The 22,362-nt window shown below is 40.3% G+C and overlaps 1 protein-coding gene across 2 annotated transcripts; it reads right to left on the bottom strand.

Moving 5' to 3' along the window:
- Positions 1-331: 331 nt before the first annotated feature.
- On the bottom strand, positions 332-20,737 carry ciita (class II, major histocompatibility complex, transactivator). Of its 2 annotated transcripts, none has more exons than XM_082531124.1 (22): positions 19,386-20,737; positions 14,341-14,409; positions 13,299-13,334; positions 13,113-13,154; positions 10,462-10,584; positions 10,259-10,318; positions 9,739-9,786; positions 8,312-8,536; positions 7,820-7,870; positions 7,474-7,587; positions 7,327-7,386; positions 6,995-7,212; positions 5,561-6,900; positions 4,838-5,374; positions 4,395-4,574; positions 4,238-4,309; positions 4,070-4,150; positions 3,880-3,963; positions 3,661-3,744; positions 3,487-3,570; positions 1,077-1,160; positions 332-974 (listed from the first exon to the last, which is right to left on the bottom strand). In XM_082531124.1, the coding sequence occupies exons 1-22, from the start codon at positions 20,683-20,685 to the stop codon at positions 899-901; spliced, it is 4,968 nt and encodes a 1,655-aa protein (XP_082387250.1). In that variant the 5' UTR covers positions 20,686-20,737; the 3' UTR covers positions 332-898. The 2 variants fall into 2 exon arrangements, with proteins under 2 accessions (XP_082387250.1, XP_082387251.1); XM_082531125.1 differs by having other exon boundaries at positions 10,462-10,548.
- Between the last annotated feature and the right edge of the window lie 1,625 nt (positions 20,738-22,362).

Genomic DNA, 22,362 nt, shown 5'->3' with positions numbered 1-22,362 from the left:
TTTGCTTACTTTCAGGTCTATTCATAATGTGAATCCAGTATTTTCCCTTTCTATTTGTTGAGATTCAATCTCGACCCAGTTCTTTCATTACCAACAATTCATGCTTCACGTGTGAGATTAGTTATGAAGTATCTCACAAATGTAATTTTGTTTTTTATCACTTCGTCGAGTGCGCACGCAGAGACTGACGTTCTTAAAGGTCAGTTTGCATCGAAATGGAGAACAGAAACATGCAGTGAAGGAAGTGAAAAGAAGGATTTTTTTCAAAAACCCCTTTGAATTCAGTGAACACAGGGGCATCAGTGGAAAGAAAACACTATAAAAATAGTAGTAGGGTGAGTGTCAAAGCATTTTATTATTATAAAACCAACAATCAGTACTGTATAATTTATAGCCAGAAAAACACCGTTATCCTCCCCCTCTCTCTCTCTCTCTCTCTCACTCACACACACACACACGCACACGCACACACACACAGCACCACAAATGCACGAATAAAGGCAGATAATGGCAAAAACTTGGACAGACAACTATAAAGAAAAAGAAAAAAAAACAGCCACCTTTAATAACAAAGGGTGACTATAAAAGTGCAATTGTGCTTTTTTAAGTTGAAAGTACTGAAAAACAGTACACACACACACACACACACACACACACACACACACACACACACACACACACACTTTGTAATGCAGATAGTGGAATGTTATGAAGAACCAGCAGCAGAGAACAAGCAGCAAGTACGTCAGTTGTAGTGCAATCTCAAGTTTCACATAATAATTTGTTTGTGTCCTTTCCTTGCAAGCACACACGTTTGAAAATGTATTGTGCAATTTAAGTATACATCATGAGATGCATGATGAAAACAGTTCATATGCTTGTAGAGAGGTATTGCATTTTAGTGCAATAGGATGCGGCTGTCCTGCTGAATGAGTCTCTCAAGCACACCGAAGGGGATGCACTGGTTCCACATCCTGGGATGATGAAATGAGATGAAACAGGGTAAGAAAAAAAAACCCATAAAAAATTGGAAAAAATAAAGATGTGTGATGAAGTAACATGAAAGAGCTCCTCACCTTAAAGTCTTAACTTTTGTACAGTTTCTTAGGCTGGCTCCTAAGCTCTGTGCGCCGACATCTGTTAGTTTGTTAAACTTTACGCTGTCAAAGAAAAGTGAGACAGAAGTTAGATGTGTTTTAACAGAAAAAAGCCTATAGCGCAAATCCAGACATCGCAATATGTTTTGTCTATAATATGAATACATGAACGCTAAAAATAAAACCAAAGCAGAAGTAGCAAAAAATGTGGAAGTGCTCTTTGCTTTTCACTTGAATTCCCAGTGAACTTCTGTTTGAAAATGCTTCATCGCAGAAATAAACATTTTTGCAACCTGGTATAAAAACAGCTTTGGGACCACCGTACAAAGACAAAGATATACCACATAAATATAAAATGCAGTTTTTAAGTGATTTATTTTGATTTATTAGGGAAAAACTATTCATATGTCACGAGGTGGAATGGACAAGTTTAACTGAGTGTTTTTTATTTTGCATGTGTTGCTGTGTTTTATTAGTTTCAATCTTTTAATAATGTACAGTGTTTTATTCTTATGGTTTTATTGCATGTTTTTATTGTATGTATTTGTTCACTTGTCCCGGAGAGACTTGAGCCCCCTCCTGATCACTAATTGGACACACCTGGGAGGTCACAGAGGAAATAAGAGGGCCAACAAGAGGGCCTGGCAGGACAGAGACAAGGGAGTGGACGCCGGAGGAGGGCAGCAGGACGCCGCCCTATCGCTGCTCACGGTGAGACAATAGTGCAGGTGAGACACAGCAAAGCAGTGGGCAGAGTTGAGAGCTCTGCCCCTCCGGAGTAAGTCACGAGTGATACCGTGCTAGAAGAAATCCCAGTGATAGGAAAGAACAGTGACTGTCGCTGCCCCCTCTCTCTTCTGGCTAGGCTGCTAATAAATCTTTATTTTTCATTTTTTTGTGCTATTCGAAGGTGTACTTTCTAGTGTATTTCAGATCATCGTCCTACTGCAAAACCAAAGGATGCATGTACTTAGGGCCAGGAACTCCTGGTTGGACACTCTCCCTCAGGTCTATCTGGTAGAGAGCCGAATTCATGGTTCCATCAATTGCAGCAAGTCTTCCAGGTGCTGAAGCAGCAAAGTAGACCATCACACTACCACCACCATGTTATGTTCTTTTAATGAAATGCTCTGTCAGTTTTACGCAGATGTAATGGGACTCAAACCTTCCAGAAAGTTCAGCTTTTCTCTTGTCAGTCCGCAGAATATTTTCCCAAAACCTCATCAAGATGTGTTTTGGCAAACGCGAGCCAAATCCATCTGCCTTTAGTCAGAGCTCTACAATGGATGCTTTTTGTGCCCACTGTCTTCCTTTTTGATGAATTATGAACTCTGCCCTTAACTGAGGGAAGCGAGGCCTGCACTTTAGATGTCGTTCTTGTGACCTCTTGGATGAGTCACTCATGTGGTCTTGGAAAGTTTCATCACTGTTCTAAGTTTTCTGAAGCTGTGGATAAGAAGCAGAAGCAAGCAGTGGAGTCCAAGAGCCTTAGAAATGACGTTATAACCTTTTTCATATTACTTGGTTTCTAAATTGTTGCTTTATATTGTGGGATGATGTTGCTTTTTGAGATCTTTTAGCCTGCTTCACTTCATCAGACAGGTTCTTTGTAATTCAACAAGTCTGCCAGTAATCAGCCCTGAACGTGGGTAGTAAAACTGAACTCAGCTTTGTCATTTAAAAACTGCATTTTGTATTTACTCAGATTATCTCTGACTTATACCAAAATATGTTTTTGCATATTTATTTAAGTGTGATAAATATGCAAAAAACTAAGAAGTCAGGAAGGGGCAAGTAAGCTTTCACAGCATATTAAAGTGATACATTCTTAGGGGTGTGGCCACTTTGACTGACAGGTGAGCATCACCTACAAACCTGGGTCTCCTGTCTGCTGTCATCATGTCAGCTAATTCAAATGACTGAACCGCACCTCTCAGTCATGTTTGCTGTGCTGTAGTGTAACTTTTACATTACTTGGCACTAAACTCGTAACTTGTCTCACTGCAATACATCTGTACAGTCTATGGAAGCACCTTGATATCCAAGCTTGCTAGACTGACTCACTTTCATCACAAGCTAAAGACCCCTTCCTAATTTTAAGTAGTCACTGGTGCGTTACTGTGAGTGAAAACATAACTAAACAGCAAGCGAAAAAGGACCTTAAGAGTATATAAAAAATTAACTAAGTGAAACTATGTAGAAAAATAACTGTCAAACAAATGAGTTGTCTTGTGGTCAGTTCCCATCTACACCCAGTCCCTGCCTGTGTAAGTGGAATTTGTCAGTCTTTTAAACGGGAAGACCTTTGCTAAAACAGAACCTTTTACACTGAAATGTATAAGAACCTAATTCTTAGCCATCAGTTCCAAATAAAAATGTCAAGTCTTACTCAAGGTCAGTGAGGGAAGCCATGTGTGGGAGAACAGCTGCTAAACTCTCTGCCCCTTCATCAGAAATCATGTTGCTGTAGACACTGGAAAAAATAGCAAGATAAAGAGGGAAGTGAAATTATGTGGGTCAAAAGTAAGTGCCACTTTTAGGTTCCTCTGTAGGCAGATGTTACCTTAAACAGTGCAGATTAGGCAGGTCCTTCAGTGTGGCTGCTAACTTCTTCACACCCTCGTCTCCTATGCAGTTCTGTGATAGACTGGAAACCAGAAAAAACACACACAACTAAACACACATATCAAAACTAAGTTAAAAGCTAGACTGTGATGATTTTGGGGGGTGTCATGGGAGCTCAACTAATTGTGTCTTTATACCACCAATGACAAATACTCACTTAAGTATCTCCAAAGAAGGGAGTGAGACTAAAGCACTGGCCAGCTTCTCTGCTCCTTTGTCCCCGATCTTGCTGTTCTCTAAGCTAAAGGTGGTGAGAGAATCAGGCTGTCAGTTACTAGAAACATCTCATAAACACAGAGCGATGCTTTAAGCGTAATACAAATAGAAAAAGTGCGCTGTATACTTACTCCAAGTGCTGTAGGTTATGCAGCCCTGGCAGGAGATCCCACAGCTTCGGAAGAACCAGAGGACCATTATCTGGACCAAGTCTACAGGGAACAGTGTCATCATTATCGTCACCAGCTTTACAGTGACAACCATAATAAATTCAGATATCAAACATCTGAGCTACTTACTCAAACTCCAGCTTGTGTAGCTCTTTAACTGCTGGCACTCCCTCAGACAGGATGGAGTGAGACTCGCTGGAGCTACAAGTGAATATAACACGTTTTCACAAACCAGTATGTTGCAGTGTAAATCTGAATGTGTGTGCATAAGTGTGTGGTGTATTACCTGTCTGATAGCCTCTTGTGAATGTGTATGTTCACCAGCTTTTCCAGGTGCTCTATATGACACACCTGTTTAGCTTTCAAAGGATGGATTGTGAACTTGGACACTGCCCTCTGGAGGAGACTTTCTTCGTCACTCTGCTCCAGCAGCTCCCAGAGGGTGATGGCGTCAGCAATGCATGACCTGGAGGACCCACAACACTGTGTTTAACACTGCTATTGGTGCTGGTAAAGATCAGCGACTATCAAGTCACAAAAAAGTTCCCAATACTATCCTTTAACCATTTAAATCCTGAGGATTGAGCCATAAAAACATAAAGAAATACAAAAGATTACAAATTAGTTCTCTGGACAGGCTTAAACAGGATAAGTAAACTATGACTGGACAGCCACAGTTTGTGGGATAGTTGTAGCAGGGTAGGGTTTAGAGCTGTATATAAGCACTACCTGTATGTGTTGATGTTGTTGAGGCCAACCAGAGCTCGAAGTCCACAGATCTGGATGCCAGAGTCCTCCAGGTCCAAACAGAAACGTCTGCCTTCAGTTCCCCCCTGTTCAAGTGCTTTCTGAACAGTGAACACATCTGGCGGGCTTAGTTGAACTCCATGAAACGTCAGGAACTCTGGAAGATTTGCTGCTAGGTGTGTCACCAGCTGAGTCCTGCCAGCTTCTCGGCCACCATCACTGTGAGTAAAACTCGCCTCGTAGACGTAGTGGCATGCCTCCAAGATTTGGGAGGGAGTAAGGTCAGCGTAAGAAAGCCCTTCCAGGTGTTTTGTTACCAACCCCTGCTTGTTAGCCACCATATCTCTAAAGGCTGTCTCTGTATGCGTGTGGAATCGCTGCAGTTCTGTCCTATTGTGGAACAAGAGGCCAACTGCAAATCGCTGAGTGAGCTCAAGTTCCTCCCTTTGAGGTCGCCGACGACCTTTCCCTCCAGACTGGAAAGGGAGGGTCTGGAGAAAGGACCGGTCTGTTAAAGTCCTGGAGAAGGAGAAAGAGAAAATGTGTCATGGGAGATTGGGGGATTCTAAAAGTCTGAAAGTGAAAGAGAAAATAGACTGCAAGTGGAAAGGCTTTCATTTTTAATCTAACAGCATATAAACAGTGGATATTATGATATTTTAGCCCTACTGGCTTTTGATGAATCTGTAAACGGTTGATTTCTACCTTGACAAAGCCAGATGTACTCCTGCAATGTAACTCTGAAGGAAAGGGTTGGCCCATAAGAGGATCTGGTCATTTTGGTGATCAGTTAAATCATTGGTGGTCCTTTCACTGTTTTCAGTCCTCTGTTCTGTCTCTCCAGCTTCTGTCTCATTTTCTCCTTCCTCCTTGGTACTATTTGAGAGGCATGGACTCGCTCTCAGCTGATGAGAGAGAAAGAGGCCTGTTCTCAGACCAAATGCCTTGACTTTGCCAGATATGTCCCGTCCTGTGGGAAGGATGGAAGAGTTGGCTTTGACCCCTTCCCAGGCTAAAGAGCTCAGCTGGGACAACAAGTCAAAGTCCTCCGTTACAGCTTCTCCGCCACTGCTCCTGAGATCCTGATCCACTTTGTCTGCTTGCGCCTCCTGTTCTTGTGCCTTTTTTGCCCTTTGGGTGCGAGAGGAAGTGCGTGCCTGCGTTCTGGACTTCCCCTGATTATTTTTCGAACATTTCTTCGCCTGAGAGGTATTTGAAATTTGTGTTTCAGTGTCTCTTATGGATTGTGCTTGAGCTTCGGTGTGTGTGGGAGTACTCCTGCCGTCTTTATCCATTTTTAAACACAGCACCTGATGACAGAGCCCAGTTAAAGTTCTTGGCAGGACATCCACACTTCTAGACTGCTCTAAAATCAAGCACACCAGCCGGCATAGTCCGGGGTTCCAGCAAAGGAGATTTAGGTAGCTCATGCTTTTTAGACTCTCCAAAGCTGATTCTCTGAGGCCAGGATCAGAGAAGTACTGGGACAAATATGTTTCCACATTTGCTGGGGTAAACCCACACATCTCCAGAAGGCTGTCTGTACGCCTGAGCAGCTGGCTGGCAGTTCCCCGTGGCCGGGTGGAGAGTAGAAGAGTGCAGCCTGGAAGCAGGACCCTTTGAAGAATGGCAGAATACAACTGCCTTACTGTGAAAGTCTTTGCCTTGCTGTCTTTTTGCAGTGAAGCTGTTAGGTCTTTTTCCTGAGCTTGAAGTAGAGTTTCATAGTTGCGCAATTCATCAAAACCATCAAAAATGATGAGCACACGTTTAGGGGCTGCCAGGATTTGAGCATACACTGCTTCTGGGTCCACACAGGATGGGGCGGAGGAGGAGAGGTTGAGCAGGAGTGTCTGAAGACTGTAGACCGGCTCTGTCACACTGAGCTTTTTGCCATCCAATAGGAATACAAAGTCAAACTGAGGGATGCAGTTTCTGGACCAATCAATACACAGCTTCTTGATCAGAGTGGTTTTTCCCATGCCGGCATTGCCAAGCAGCAAAATGTAACGTCTGGATTTTTCTCCATTTGAACCATCAAAGATCTGAGTGGAAAACGATAAGCAGGCAATGAGTTTAACAAGGTTTTTTTTTAATTCTTTTGTGATATAATCTGTTCAGTAAAAGTGACGCTCCTACCTGACTGAGTGCCAGCATGGTTTTTTGCCGATCTGTGTCTCCCTTGATGACTAGCTCCTTGTCCAGGCATTTGTTTGTATTTTTCCCAGAGCGAACTACCTCTCTTTGGCTCACTTGAACATCTACATAATGAGAAGACAGGCTGAGGCCCGCCTCCATATCCTGGTAGGTTTGACTCATGTGAGCTTTGGCTTCTTGAATGTAGTCCTTGACATTCTCTAAAAAAGAAACAGGACTGAGTACCAAGCTGGTCCTCCACAAACCATTGTATATTCATGAGATCACTGTAGACAAAGTAAGAAGAGATCCTTAAAAGCCATGCGGCAACTTACGTGGAATATCAAGGACCTTGGGAGACTGAGGAAGAGGTGATTCCTTACATGGAGACATTTCTGAAGTGGAACAAAGCATGAAGTTTGTCACATGCCAGAAACTCATAACCACAAGGAGGAAGATTTGAGACAGATACAGATGCTCACCATTGCCTGGGGATACAGGTGAGGTACAAGGGGGAGACATGGCTTTGCTAGCTGTTTCTGACAGAGAACCCAGTGGGGACGAACTCATTTGGAGCGGAGCGACTGTGCCATCGACTACAAAAAAAAAAAAAAAAAAGAGTGAAATGACTGCATCGGCACACAAACAAAGCAGATGTTACAGAGAGCAGTTTCCATGTTGTCTCTTAAAAGGCAGAAGCAAAACCATAATGAGGAACAACAAATAGCACAACACCACCAGAGAAGACAAGAAGCAGAGAATAGCATGCACACATGAACACTCACACGCAACCATCCCAGATAAAAGATTTAACCTTTTTTTACTTACCTGGGGAGAGTGGTGGTAATTGGCATTTAGAGGGTGGTGACACAGTAGGAACTATATTAGAAACAACAGTTAGACAATGGACTACTTGTACAGGGTGTACACAATAATCAGTACACATTAAATAATTAAAGATGTCACTGACATGAATAACACAACCACCAGTGGACAGAAACAACAATGGCAAATCAATAATTCTGATTGAAAAGAACTTTTTTTGCATTGTAAATAGACATGATTGTGTTACAGGTGTGATTGCTAATCAAGGCTGTAGCTAAGCTACAGTTTTTCAGAAGAAGCTTTATGGTCAGATTGCCAAGGTAATTAAAACTGTACATCAACTCATTTTCTTTGCATAATGCTCAACACCCCTAGTCTGCAGTGTCAATAAAAACGTAACACCAGAAGAGTCACAAATGTCACTTTCTGCTGGGCTATGACATAGCAGTACACAGGAAACACTGTTAACTCTTGGCATGCCGGTATTTAACTCACCTAATATATATGTAGGTGTAGTGGCGCTGCGGGGGAGTGGAAACCTAATGAGCGGAGGAGGAGGAGAAAGCTGGACTGGATTTCCTGCGGAATCTGAGATAGTGATAAACTGAATGGGAATCGCAGAGCTTGTTTGGGAAGGGTAAACGCGAAAAATTCTTGGTGGAGTGGCGGTGGACATCGGTAAAGTCTTTGCTGGACTTGGCCCTGATGCGGGATGACTGCCTGCAAAACAACCAGAGCTGGCATCAGTTTCTGGGAACTGGTTTAGTCAGCCTTGAGAGTTATCAGAAAGGGAGTTGGAAAAATGACAACAATGGTTTGTTTTTCAAAAAACAGCGAAAGATTTACGGTCACAAACATCCTCATTGCAGAGCACTGTTGAACTTGTTACTCAAAGACAATCGCATTACGTATTTACTTTGAAACGTGATTACTTTGTGAAAAGGCATTGCACTATTTACCTCCTATTGAAAGTTATTTCTTACACTACTCTGCATTACTTCACCACTTCATCCCAGATGTACTGTCACACAATTTCCATCCAAGAATGAAATAATAAATCTTACATTCAATATCTCCAAAAATGATTAACTCAGTAAGGAGAGGATAGATTCGGTATTTGCTCTAAACCATCACTTTCTTTAACCTTCTAACCTTGAAAGGTTTCACTCTGCTCTGTCATTTCTCTTATCATCATGTTGGGTGATCATGCAAGTGCAAATGAAAAGGGAGATTAAGCCAAAGACAAATGGACCAAAGTAAAGTGCATTACTCTGCAAATACAGACATGTATACTTAAATTTGAGTCTCCTATTTCTATTTGTGGTGTAGTATTTCCTTCTAAGCTGAGCCATTAAATCTCTTCAGTGACCAGCAGCTGCTGATGTAAATGAAAATACATGCTCGGGTTTTTTTTTTTTATCACATTGCGTGGTAAATCGGAACTATAAAAAGCACCAAACTCATGTGAAGCGAGGTGGGTAAGGTGCGAGTTCTTCTTCTAATTCATCGGCGTAAACTCATGACTTACAACTTCAAGTTCCTGTTTTTGTTTTTTTTTTAAAAACTAACTGGTTCATGCACATCGGTGGAGAACAATCACCCTGTGATCCAAAAGTCTAACCACTGAAATTTCATCTGAATTACCTTTTTTGTAAAAAGTCACTCTCACATGCACGTGCTGAAAGTGGTTCTTTTTCATGCTAGCATTTTACCATGGAGCTATTCGAGGGATATTTGTAATATGATATGATATGATATGAATTGCAATATTTGACTTTAATAACCTATCTTGCAACCCTGGTAATCCTCTTTCAACTGCTATCCTGCAGAGTTTCACTTTTTCAGATCAACATCACTTACAGCGCTTCAAGTTTAAAGCTCCAGATGTTGCCTCAAAAACGGTTTCAGTTTTCATGACTCACCTGGCTCAACAGCTGGCTCAGCCTGTGACTCTTTGGTTTTTGGTTGACCTGCAGGAGTTGAAGAACCAACATTACAACATGACAGCAACAAAACATGCTCAGAACATCCTTTTATTTGTAAACATATCCTTTTCTTTTTGTACCAGATGGTAGTTCATTTTCATGTGATCTTCTATTAATAGTATTATTCCAGATTTGATTAGCAAAAAACCAAAAAACCCAAAGCATCTCTTAATATAGTGATATGAATGGAAACCAGTGGCTGAATTTTAAGCTCTGAGTGTTTGAACTTTTTCCACTAGTCTTAAACATACCAACGTAATTAGAAAAGTAATAAAGTGCAGTGTCAAGTGCTATAAACACCACAGTATTATGACTACCATAAAAATGATAAATTGTCATTATAAGTTTAGTTATAGTAGGCTTAAGAATGTGTCTACTCCACTGGGTCCCAAATGTAATGTGGGTTGGAAACTCCATCGTTTGTTAAACAATCAGAGGAAGACTCTGGGTTAGTCACCTGATGGTTTTGGCTGTTTTGCTTTGGGCCTTTCATCCGAGCATGGCTGTGGCTGAGAATCTGGAGAGGGAAAAACATGCAAGCAGGACTTTAAACAATAAAGTGAAAATGACAAGTTAGAATCCTAAAATTAAGTTTTATATAACAAAAAGATGCTGGTAGGGTAGATGCTGTTCTTTGTGTAGTTACGAGCCAATCATTACCTCTCGGTCTTTTTCTCCTTCGTGATTGGCCTTTTGCTTTGGGTTCCTGTATCTGCTCAATGCTGTTGGCGATGGGTACCTCAGCTGCTGTGGGGAGGTCATCAAAGGTCCATGGATGAGTAACTAAAAAAGTCGATGTAGCATTTAGCAGATGCCCCTACTCGAACGTGTTGTCATTGTCATGGCATTTCATTACTGAATTAAAAATCAGTAGCTCTTCAAGGCATCATGTGACAGTTAGATAAACAGTAGGATTTGATTGACTTTTAAATTATGGCATTCTGTTTTTATTTACATTGACACAGCCTCCCAGTTTTGGGGGCAACCAGGATGTACATGGGCTGCTTTCATTTCTTTTGTGGATACTAAACAAAATGTAAAGACTGGACCAGAGTCCGGTCCATTGTCTGTGGGCTTAATCACATTTGATGATGTTGTGAGAGGTTTACATTTTATGGGCCGTGCATTTACAATATGCTGGGTGGAGATTTTTGTGTTTGTGTACTAAGATAACGACAAAGGTGTTTAAATGTATATTGTAGTAGATATTTATTTTAGGAAGACTGTGCAATCTAGTCACCATTGTTTATGTACAGGGGCAAATCTACTATGGTGGCATGAGGTGGCATGTGCCACCTTAAAAAAAACCTTTAGTGTCACCCTAGTTTATTCAAAAAAGCTAGCATTAACACTTTGAGCCTAGCTACAAGTAACACTGAATATGAGTATGTTGCATAATGTTACCTGATGCAAGACCTGCAAATGTGTAAAGAAATGGCTTTGATTTTTCTGATTTCCATGCCACCCTAAGAAAATGTTTCTCGATCCGCCTCTGTTTGTCTAGCCTGCTAGGTGGTTAGCACCATTAAGAAATGCTGGCAAACCACCTCACATATCCAGTAACCACTGCTTCTCTGCACAATGATCGATGTTAATGAAAATAGCTTTTTTAGTTGCATGAAAACACTGTTGCAACTAATGTAAAATTTTAATATTTACTTATTTAAAGTTTACTTAAGAAATTTTACTTTTACTTACTGATAAGTAAAAGCTATTACAGGTAATACTTGCATAAAACTTGCATACAAAAATCTATATAAATATAATTAATTGTGCTCCTTATATTGGATAACACTAAATTAATACATGAAAGGGTTTAGGTGACAATTATAAATAATCATAATTACAATTATAACGATTTATGACAGCCTGTGCACATGTTTTGTTGCTGCAAAAGTAATGTGGTCCCCTTCAAAGACCTTTGAAGAGATTCTGCTAAAAATCTTTAGGTTCATATTTAAAAGATAAAACAGTAACTTTGATGGTCAGTTACTCTTACAGAAAAAATAATCAACAAAAGAGACGCTTATCTTATTGCTAGATTTGTCTTATGCAATATTAAGCATTATGATGGATAATAAAGCCAAATGGGTCATGGCAACAAAGTGCCGGCCTTCAGATTCGAGCAGTAGCCTAACTCTGCTTTGTGATTGGGTCATCATTTAGATGTTTTTTTTCTTAAAGGTTAATTTATAACTACAGACTGAAATGACTGAATTACTTGTTGACGTCACTTAAGAAACTCTAAATTTCAATGAGCCCCTCATCCTGAACGTTCAGATGAGGAAGTGAACCTCCGACTGTGACACTGAAAAAACACAAACATTTCTTTACTACTGCGTTTGTTGTGTTTTGTCTTCCTTCCTCATTATTCGGGAAGGCCAAAACAACACTGGTGCATTTCTACAACTAGATTACCACGTTGTGGTTGTAGGCCTCCACCACTCAGACCTATGTAATGTGTAAGATTCCTACACATTACATACACTGGAATTACCTAATTTAATGGTGGCAGTTTTAATGTTATGCCTTACTGTTGCTTATAGTTTAGATTATGGCTGTCCAATATAAGGCCCAGGTGGGCAGAATTGGCCTGGCAAAGACTCTGATCCGGCCCATCATGCATGACTTTGAAAATGTGAAGGGTGTCATAAATTTTGGACTTTTAATTGTATTTTGCTCAATTTTACAACTTTTGCTACATTCACGTTACACCAAAGTAATAGTAAAATAATTAAATGCCAGAAAAGAGCCATTGTTTTCACTATCCATTGTGGAAATGTAGCAGTTTTAGCTGAACGAGTCTTTGTGACAGATTTCCTTCATGAGACTCACCATGAAATTAATAAATTTACAGGAAAGATTCATGTTCTCTGTATCTGACCAAATAATGATTAGTAATGACACTGATACTTTGAACTTTTGTATTAAATGAATTAAGTCATGACTTATTAAGAATCATATTTGACATTTGTGTGAAACTTAGTCATAGCTTAAGATCATAATAATCATAACCTTTGAATATCAACTAATTTTACGCAGTTATTTTATGAGTCCAAGTGATTGTCTGTGACTGACATCAGAGATTCACTGCCATGTTCTTTGTTTTCTTCTCTTTTTCCTCATGTTTCTAGCTCTCCTCCCCTGTCTGTATCTACACTAGGATTTAGATACAAAATTAACAGTGAAGTGTTCGTTTTTTCTTTTTTTTAGGACATCAAATGAAGAACATGTTTAGCCTTATTATGTTATGTGGGCTCTGTTAAGCACTATGTGACAACAGGTACAAAGTAACAAAAGGAGGTTCTTACGGCTGTCGTTGAGTTCTAAGTAGTCAAAGAGGGAATCAACATCTGAAAAAGTGCACAGAGGTAATTATAATTAGATAATAAACTTCACATACATGTGAGATACGTAATAGAAAACTACTATGTGCGTTTTTACATATAGTACACTACACATGAGTAAACACATATAGATGTTTGGCTGCCACTTACCCAGCAATTTTTCATTTATATCATCATCCAAATTATCTGAAAAAATAACAATACCATCATCAGATAACAGAATTTCAGTTTCAAAATATAAAATATGTAAAGTTGATGAATTCATTATACAACACTGCCTCTTTTAAATATGTTAATTACTAATTACTCGTGGAATCGATTGGATATATTAGACAGTCAATATTCATTTATTGTTTATTATTTATTATTAGTCCTGTGTTACATGCTGTTTTTCAGTCTGTTTGTTTAAGCTTTTACTGTCCTGTGCTGCCTTCCTGACAGTAACAGCTGCTTCAGTGAAATATTCAATCATATTTTGGGGTGTTGGACCACCCCTATCTCAACTGTTAAGCTACCAGTGGTACTAGTATATTTTCCAAAGTGGATGGATTCATCAACTTCACTTCAACTGAACAGAAAGACAATGATCCCAAACACATGAAACCCAGTTCTGGAATGATAAAGCAGGCTAACTTTAAGTCTCTGCAATGATCCTCCCAAAGCCCCCGACCTCAACCCTACTGAAAGTGTTTGGACTACTAAATAAAATTCACCAATTCTTCCAAGAATTACTGTCAGAAATCTAGCAAGAATTAGCAAGAACTGCCAAAAGCTTTTGGTAGCGTTTTAATGGTTGAGGTGCACCTTCCTAAAAGACATTTAGCTATTTAATAGTGGTGGAGTATGCATGTATTTGAGCCTGTATGTGAACTTTTGACCCCGTGTGGATTTGAGGAAAACAAAGATAATTTCAAACTTGTGCACCTAATTCTTGTTTTTATAATTATTAAAGTTGCATGCAGCACAATCGTGTAGAGCACAAGTGTATATAAACTGTTTAAGATTAAACTTCATTTCATTCAATAGTTGGTGTTAAAAATGTCTGCTCACAGATAGAAAAATAGAAAGAAAGGAGTGATAATAACCATCTGTTTCTTCTATTTAGAAGTGTTTGTTTGCGTTTTCACTGCCTCAACACATAATTCACCTTTTTATTATCAATGCAGAAAAACAAAGTAGTGACAATGCAAACCTATCAACAGATCCGCCAAGTCCAAAGGGACTGCGATGGGATTGGGATCCACTTCCAGCATCTTGACATCTGGTGACACGCATAGGAAAGAAATAAAATATCCTGATTGGTTATTATTATATTTGTAGGTTAGAGTGGAGTTGAGGATAAGCTGAATAAATGTTGGTAGTTAAAGATCGAGTACAGGGGGATGCTTTTGTCAAAGCTGCAATTCCCGCAAGCTATTCCTAACATACACCCTAACAGACACCCTAAAAACACAATGCCTGTTGTAATAATAGTAATGTGAGAAAACAACAGAGGATTTACTGAAAGAGAAGAAAGTAGGAAAGCAGGAGAAGTAAATCAATTTCCTGTCAGTACACGATACACTACAGTATCCGGCCACAGTCTGGAAAACCATTAACACCTTGACTTTATCACTGTATGGTTAACTGTTCAAACTGTGTTTACAAATATGCACTTTGACTCTGGGGGGGTAAAAAAAACGCCTGTGCTGGAATTTTACTTGTGCAGGAAGCTCAGGTAAACCTGTTTGCAGAGATGACTACTGCGATCTTTTACAGCCTAAAGACACCTTTAGGATAACCACGATGTGGACAGTAGAAAAAACCCAACAACACCAGAAAAACCAAAAAGCAACTTTTTGCCCTGATGAATCATTACTTGTACAGTAAAACACTACACTGACTAATTCTACAAATCACCCAAATTGCAGGAAGGCAGTTAAAAAAGACAAAAAGGATTTCATGCAAAAAAACCCCACTCCAGTTGTTTTAAAGGAGATCATGCACATAAAGTTGCCCTTGAGCAGTGTGGTTGTCTAGCAGTCTATAACCAGTGCCCATGTGTGGTGCCATTTGAGCAGGTAACCAGGTAGTTCACAACACACACACACACACACACACACCTTGTTTATTAGACCAGACACAGAGGACTACAGTCGACTATGGACTTTCGACTCACATCCTTGTTTAAAATCTGTCATTGTTTTTCTGAGAACCACTAAAAATAAAGCAGTATATATGTGCCCATTACCTCCCTGAACAAACAAACAAACAAATAACAGTGCAACCAGTTGAGTTACTGATCGCACACAAAATATGTCTCTAATGAGGAACTCGGGAACCTGAAGCACACAAAGCACCATGCTGTCTGCACAACTAGAAGAGCAAGACCTTAAAAACTAACAGTGAAAAATAAATATTAAAAAGAAAAGAAAAGAAAAGAAAGAAATTTTTTGTTTAGTCCTGAGTCGGAGTGCGTGAAATTCTTTGTCCCTGCGCAGTCCCACACTAAATGGCTGCCAACTATTACCAAAATATTTTAAAAGTTACATTGAAAGTGATTTTCAACAGCTAATGTACTTCAGTTGCCCGGAATTCCCCGCAAATCCCCAACTGGACTTATTTTCACTTACGACAACGTCTGATCTGTTATTTTTGTGCACTCTTCACGTGTGGGGGTCTATGATGGTGGGTGCGACTCCATCTGGTCACACAAAAGCATAATGGAGTTGATTCTTCTTGTCATGGCTGAAACTTTCAAAGCCAAACGCAGAAAATCAATGCAGGTGCTGAAGCAGCCGCTCAATTAAAACTTTAACCTAAATTTTCTTAAAAATGACTAAAGTGGCCCCTGTAAATTAAAGAAAAAAAAGTGTGGAAAATCCCCGACAAATCTTATTATTCTTTTCCTGCGCACTTTCATGAATGCGCAAACCCAGACCCACCGGAGCTCACCATGGCTGATATTCCTACCTGTCGGGTCTCTCTGGGTGATGCTCAGGTCCTGTAAACGCCCTGATGTGATGTATAGTCTGTGTGTCTCATATAAGTTCCATCAGCCGCTGCATATATCCTCAGATGACCTATACACTGAGAGTGCGCAACCTGCTGTGGCTCACAATGCTTTTGCTTTCACTTTGCCTAACATGCCTTACCAAACGCACCAAACCGTTAAAGGGCGGTTCTGTGTGCAGAGTGCACCCTGCAACTGTTTTAGGTCTGTTTTAACAACAACGGAAGAAGCAAAGAAAACGTTCAAGAGGCGCGCCACGAGGGACCGGTTTATGATGAGGAACAACGGTGATGTAAAGCAAACAGGTCACCGTGCGTTACAGTCGCCACAACATCCTCAAATATCCCTTTGTTTTTGTTTTTCCCCTGGCAACATGAGCGTCAAAAGGGGGCTCAACTATTTTGCAGGCTACTTAGCTTCATGTAGCCTGCATGACATGTTTTGATGGACTTTTAATTAACCTCCTAGGACCTGGCATCCACATATGTGGACATCACATTTTAGGTTGTCTAGACCAAAATACTACATTTTGTTTTACAAGGCCCTGATATCTAATTACGAGGACATTATACTGCCACTGTTCTATCGAAATTTAAAGCCAATGTCCTCATATGTGGATGTCATTTTTCTCAGAAACAAAAATCAAGTAAGTTTTTTTTAAAATTACGTAATTATTTGTTTTTACATTCATCAGGTCCCAATCAGCCCAAATAGCAAAGAGAAATTAAAAATGCATGCAATGAAAGAGTTTGGGTCTTAGGAGGTTAAAGCTTGTTGTTTTAGTTAGGTGAACTATATTCTCCCTCATTCCTGCATTGGAAGTCTTTAGATTTTAAGATATAACTGCACTTCACCTCAAATCTAAAGCTTGATTTTGGACGGGACAACAGGCATCAGTAGCTCCAAAATGGATCACATTTTGCTTTAATCTCTTACTGTTTAATTTTCTTATTAATATTATCATCATTAATAGTCATCCCTTTTCTACATTCTACAACTATGACATTGTTTTCTATCCATTGCTAACAGTATGCTAAATACTGTATGTTCATAGTTTGCCTTTTGGGGATCACAGTGAGGTGTTGTTCAGTTTCTGCTCTGTGACCACCTTAAGACAACCGAAAAACAGCATCAGCGTTCACTGCCAGGCCTTTGGAATTGACAAGGAAACATGGGTAGTTTTCAACAGTGGAGTGGAAAGTACCTGCTCCACCTCCACCTCGCCGAAGCCAGGCAGATAAACCAAATAGATTGTGCCTTGTTGCCAGACACGTTTACATCACGCGCATACCATTCATATCAAGCTTGATCCACACAGTTACATAATAGAGGGAAGGCATTTTAAAAAACAATGCGTTCGTTTTACAGAAAGTAATGTGTCTGTAATTAATGTCGCACTGGCCTACATTTATTTCCTTGAGACTTATCATCACACTAAGTTAACCAACTTGATTTTTTGTGTTTGATGCTTTCGGAGAGATTTCTGTTTCACACAGGATGAGTAATATAAACACACACAACACATTTGAGGTTAAGAAATATGTGGGTAAAGACAAAACGAGGGGGTGGAGGAATTAAAGTTGGGCCTCTGTGTAATTCGGTGGGTTAAGCAGGTATGCCAAAAGGCTATTCCAGTAGGCAAGGATCCAATGTGGAGCATGCCACTCCCTTTGCTCTTTGTCCCCCCTTTCTTATCATAAAGAATTGTAAATGCCAAAAAATGCCAAGAAGACACTCAGGTACATCCTTTTCTTTTCATTGCAGATTTGTGTGGTGTGGTAGACAAAATCTTTTTATTCATTTTAAAGCTGCAGCAGTAACAGAACTAAGCAATGACGTCTACCTTTTAACAGGGCAAAGTTATAACACAGAAACCTGAAGCTGAAACTAAAGCTCCACCCTTGTAACTGACTCAAGGTGGTAACCTCTACCAGGCTAAACATTATCAGAAAGCGTTCTTTGCCAAACTGTGTGCAAACCGAAAGTAGGTTACCACAGCAAAGCTGAACATGGCCGGTTACTAGTCTGACCGGCTTCACCTTCTTAACAAATCTAAAGAATAACCTTTTTGTGTCGTCTATTTGTCAGGCCCACGTGAAAAAGTATTCACGCCTTCATAATGTCTTAGCTTTTTGTTGCATACGAATATGACAAAGATAACTCAAATGAATTTTTAAATGATGATTTAAACGATTAAGGGTAAAAACGTATCGGCCGTGGTCGAATTCTTTCTCCAAGTCCATTCCACCACTCTTCGAGAAGATAAGGCTTTTGTGGCAGTTCTTTAGATGTTGCTCTGGACCTCCGGATCTCCCGGATGAGTCGTTGGTGCCCTCTTGGAGTAAGAGCATTTGGTAGGTTGTCTGTTTCTGTGAAGGTTCACTACTGTTCCACGTTTTCTCCATTTGTGGACAATGTCTCTCACTGTGGTTCAGTGGAGTCCCAAAGCCTTAGAAATGTCTTTGTCTCTCCAGGCTGACAAACCATTTCTTCAGATTGTGACATGATGTGTTGCTTTTTGAGATGCTTTAGCCTCCTTCGGTTTATTGGACAGGTTCTATATAAGTAGTCTTGATTCAACAGGCCTGGCAGTAACCAGTGAAATTGAAACTAAACCTTGGGGATTATGGGGATACTTTTTCACACGGGCCTCAATACGTTTGGATAACTTCTATTTCTTAGGAAATGATCATCATTTAAAAACAGCATTTTGGTCATCTTAATTATCACATTTGTTTCACAATCTGAAACATTTAAGTGGCTTAAATATGCAAAAAGAAATCAAAAGGGGGGCAACAACTTTTCACAGCACTATGCTTTCTTGACAATGGCATATTTACACCTAGAAGTCATAAATTTGCAGCTGTTGTCAGAGAGTGAGTAACCAGCTCGGGGGACCTTGGAAATAAAAAAAGATATATGTGTTTGGAAGCTCGCCACATCCTATTTTTAACTGGATCCAAAATCAGAATGTGAAAATGAAACTGAAAGTGAACCACACCTTAACCACCAACTCATGTCCTGGCAGGAATAAAGCCTGGAGCAGGCTTTCTGTTTCCAAATAGACCAAACTGAAAACACCAGAGGATAAATATTTGTCCCTGCCCTGTGCTGATGCCTGAATGAAAGCAGCTTTTGTTCCTGTAATCCTGGGCATTTCATATAAATGATAAATTATAGAAGGAAAAAGAAGGAAAACCAGTGAAAGTTAGAAGCATCTGAACAGAAGCTTAAATGAAACTTACCACAGTGTGACTCCATAGTGTCCTTTATGCCTGTTATTCCATCTATGTCCCAGATTGCTGTTCCATAAACATTTTCGGTGACCCCTGCCATCATGTCATCTTCCGCTGTAACTGAAGCATCTTGTGGTGCAAACGAGGGACTCAAATGTTGAAAGGTAAATTGTGCAAGTGCCGAACCTGCGCCACACTGTGTGTCCTCAGGCAGACAACACAGGTCGTCTGCAGTTTCGCCTGGCCACCACGCATCCAGGAGGCCCCCCATATTGTCTGTGACGTTGTTGTTTGAGTCTGTGGCTTCACAGGCTTCCACAGGTGATGCATTTCCTCCTTCTTCGAAAGTTTTAAAGCGATCCATGCAGATTCCAGGTGTCGCCAACTCATCATATAAAGGATAATAGAACTCCTCAGGTGTGTCCTCAGCATCCAGCGTGAAGCTTTCGTTAAAGTTGCCAGTGCACGCATCGAGTGTCCTGCAAGCGGCTGCAAGCTCCATTTCCTCTTCCAGATCTAAAATAGCACATTGTGCTTCGCTGTATGTCACTGTGTTATCACTAGTTGTACATCCAGTTGTGTTATAATAAACTAAAGGCTGTAACATCCTCCTTCCTTTGTCCCAGTGCTGCCACAGAGGTACAGCTATCCGCCTAGCAGCCTCTTCAATCTGCTCTAACCACTCCCCCTCAATCTCCAAATTCCCCTGATTTACCCTTTCACTATCACTTACCAGCTTCTGCATTGAAGGTGCACTTGTCAGCAGTTCAGTTATTTCATCATTTAATGAAAGTCTGCCATCAAACACTGTGGGGACAGAGTAGAGCCTTTGTGTGGGGTAGTGTTCGTCCATTGCTGTCCCCTCCCTCAATTCCTGAATGAGTTTATCTCTGGAAATAACTTGATCCTCATATAGTGAGCAAGTCTCTGGCTCCAGTCTTGTGCTGTAATGATCATCCACTGATGGGACAAACTCTGATCCTGCCAGGTGGTAGTCAACGGAGGGAGACTGTGACCCACCTTTCCCTACCTTAATGAGCGGTCCATGGCTGAGATGCTGGTGGGTGCTAGATGCTCGAGAAGCAAATTCCCCATCGGTCTCATCAGATCCCGGTATAAACCCTGATTCCCCGCAAAGCAGCTCCGGCGCAAGCCCGTCAATGAATCGATGCAGACCCAAGCTCTTGCTGTACGCTTCTGAGATTATCTGCTCCTCCACCAGACCCTCCAGCAGAGCTCGGATCTCAGCAGGTGAAGCCCAGGTCAGAGCCGAGCGGACTTCGTCCAGGACCTCCTCAAAATGAGCCATGACAAGAGTGTCGGCTCCCTGGGCATGGAGGAGTAACAATAGAAGCAGCGTATTGGAGTTATTTGAGTTTGTTCTTTATTTTTAAAGGGACTCTGTGATTTTATCCGGGAGGCGGTCGCATGAATGGTAGGAGGTGTTATTTCCCAAAGCCAGAAATGTTATTATTGGTATCATAAGGAAGTGAAGTTACACAAGAAAAGGAATCTGATCGAAGACATTATGGCAGTCTCAAACTTTCATCATCACACATTTTGTCTTTAAACAAATTTACCCGTCTTTTTTTTTTTTTTAACAGCTGGTTTAATATTTTGCCCAAATTCGATTACATGGCTGTCAATTTTCTGCTTTTTCATGTTAAGAAAGAGGCAGTGCCACACTGCACACTTTCTTCTGCACAAGTGGGCTGTTTTTCAGCTCAATCACACGCAATAGATTTTATTAAACTATTTAGTTATGATTTGGGGACTTAATCACCAAATAATCACCAAGGCTGCACATTTACCTATTTGTCCCCTTAAGCTCATAAACAGAACAAACACAAAATTCACACAGAACCCCCCCCCCCCCCCCCCACATAAATGTAAAGCCTTCTCTGCGGGTCACATTGTGAATGTGAAGGTGCAGTCCTTGTGTTAACCGATACAATGTTATGCACCAGACTGTGAAGTTTTTAGGCAGGGACTAAAACCGGTTTGGCAAAACTACACATGCCTCAGTGCCATGTTTAGCATTGCTCATTTGCTTAGTAGAAATTGAGCTGCACCTTCTTTGTGTACCTGAGGAGCCAGTTTGTTGTCGTTTTAAGTAATTGGGAGTCAAATGCTCTTATTGTTTATTGGTGATAATGATTTATTTTCAAATAATGGAAGAAAAAGCAGTTTTACCAGCTTTGTCTCACCTTTCCAACCATTTCCTGGAGTGTTTTATAATGAGTAAATCTAACTTTACTCACAAGCTAAAGGTGAAGCTTTACAGGTATGCTTTACAATAAAGATATTACTCTTTTATGTATCATAACTGTGGGAAAGACATTAGCTATAAGAGTGTGGTTATGATTGTTTTGTCTGCTTGCAGGATGCAGATACAGTTTCACATGTATTTTCTGCTTAGCATTGGAGGAACTACAAGTGTGGAGAGTGTAGTGCACATAAGGACACAAACACACACAGACTGCGAAACAAAAATTTCCAACCAGACTGGTCAGTACACACCTGGCAAACCTGATGCCACACCACTGATACTAAAACAATTCAAAGAGCCAAAAAAACAAAGAAATAATTTGAATACTACAACGCAAATGAAGCGTGTTTAATGAATGGATGCCGTTTTCATTTGGTCATCGGTCACATCAATAATTAGACATGAAGATTTTAACACAATTATGAAAACACCAAATACATCCAGTGGTTCAAAATTTGTAAAATGACCACATATTTATGACAGCTGAGAATGTGAAAAATCACCTAACCCTAAATGTAACTTTTGATCTCTGATGCTTGGTTTGAATTGCAAAAGTTTAACTTTGAACATTTTTCAATAAAAAAAAACCCAACTTATTTTCCTGGAGTTCGATGCCAGCGTTGCCACACAGGTATGAAAATGTATGTACAATTTAAAAATAATTCCAGAAATCTGCAAGTGTACTTCTTTAAAAAGTAAAAAACTGTTTGGTTTAGC

This window comes from Aulonocara stuartgranti, assembly GCF_965226115.1.
Source record: "Aulonocara stuartgranti genome assembly, chromosome: 4".
Classification (NCBI taxonomy): Eukaryota; Metazoa; Chordata; class Actinopteri; order Cichliformes; family Cichlidae; genus Aulonocara; species Aulonocara stuartgranti.
This window is presented reverse-complemented; position numbering and strand designations above follow the sequence as displayed.

Excerpts from the sequence above, each read along its gene's own strand:
- ciita (XM_082531124.1), bottom strand. The coding sequence starts at position 20,685 with ATGGCTCATTTTGAGGAGGTCCTGGACGAAGTCCGCTCGGCTCTGACC. Across the intron at positions 9,787-10,258 it reads AAAACAGCCAAAACCATCAG|GTCAACCAAAAACCAAAGAG; the intron begins GTGACTAACCCA and ends CAACTCCTGCAG. Across the intron at positions 4,151-4,237 it reads CTACACAAGCTGGAGTTTGA|ACTTGGTCCAGATAATGGTC; the intron begins GTAAGTAGCTCA and ends TGTTCCCTGTAG.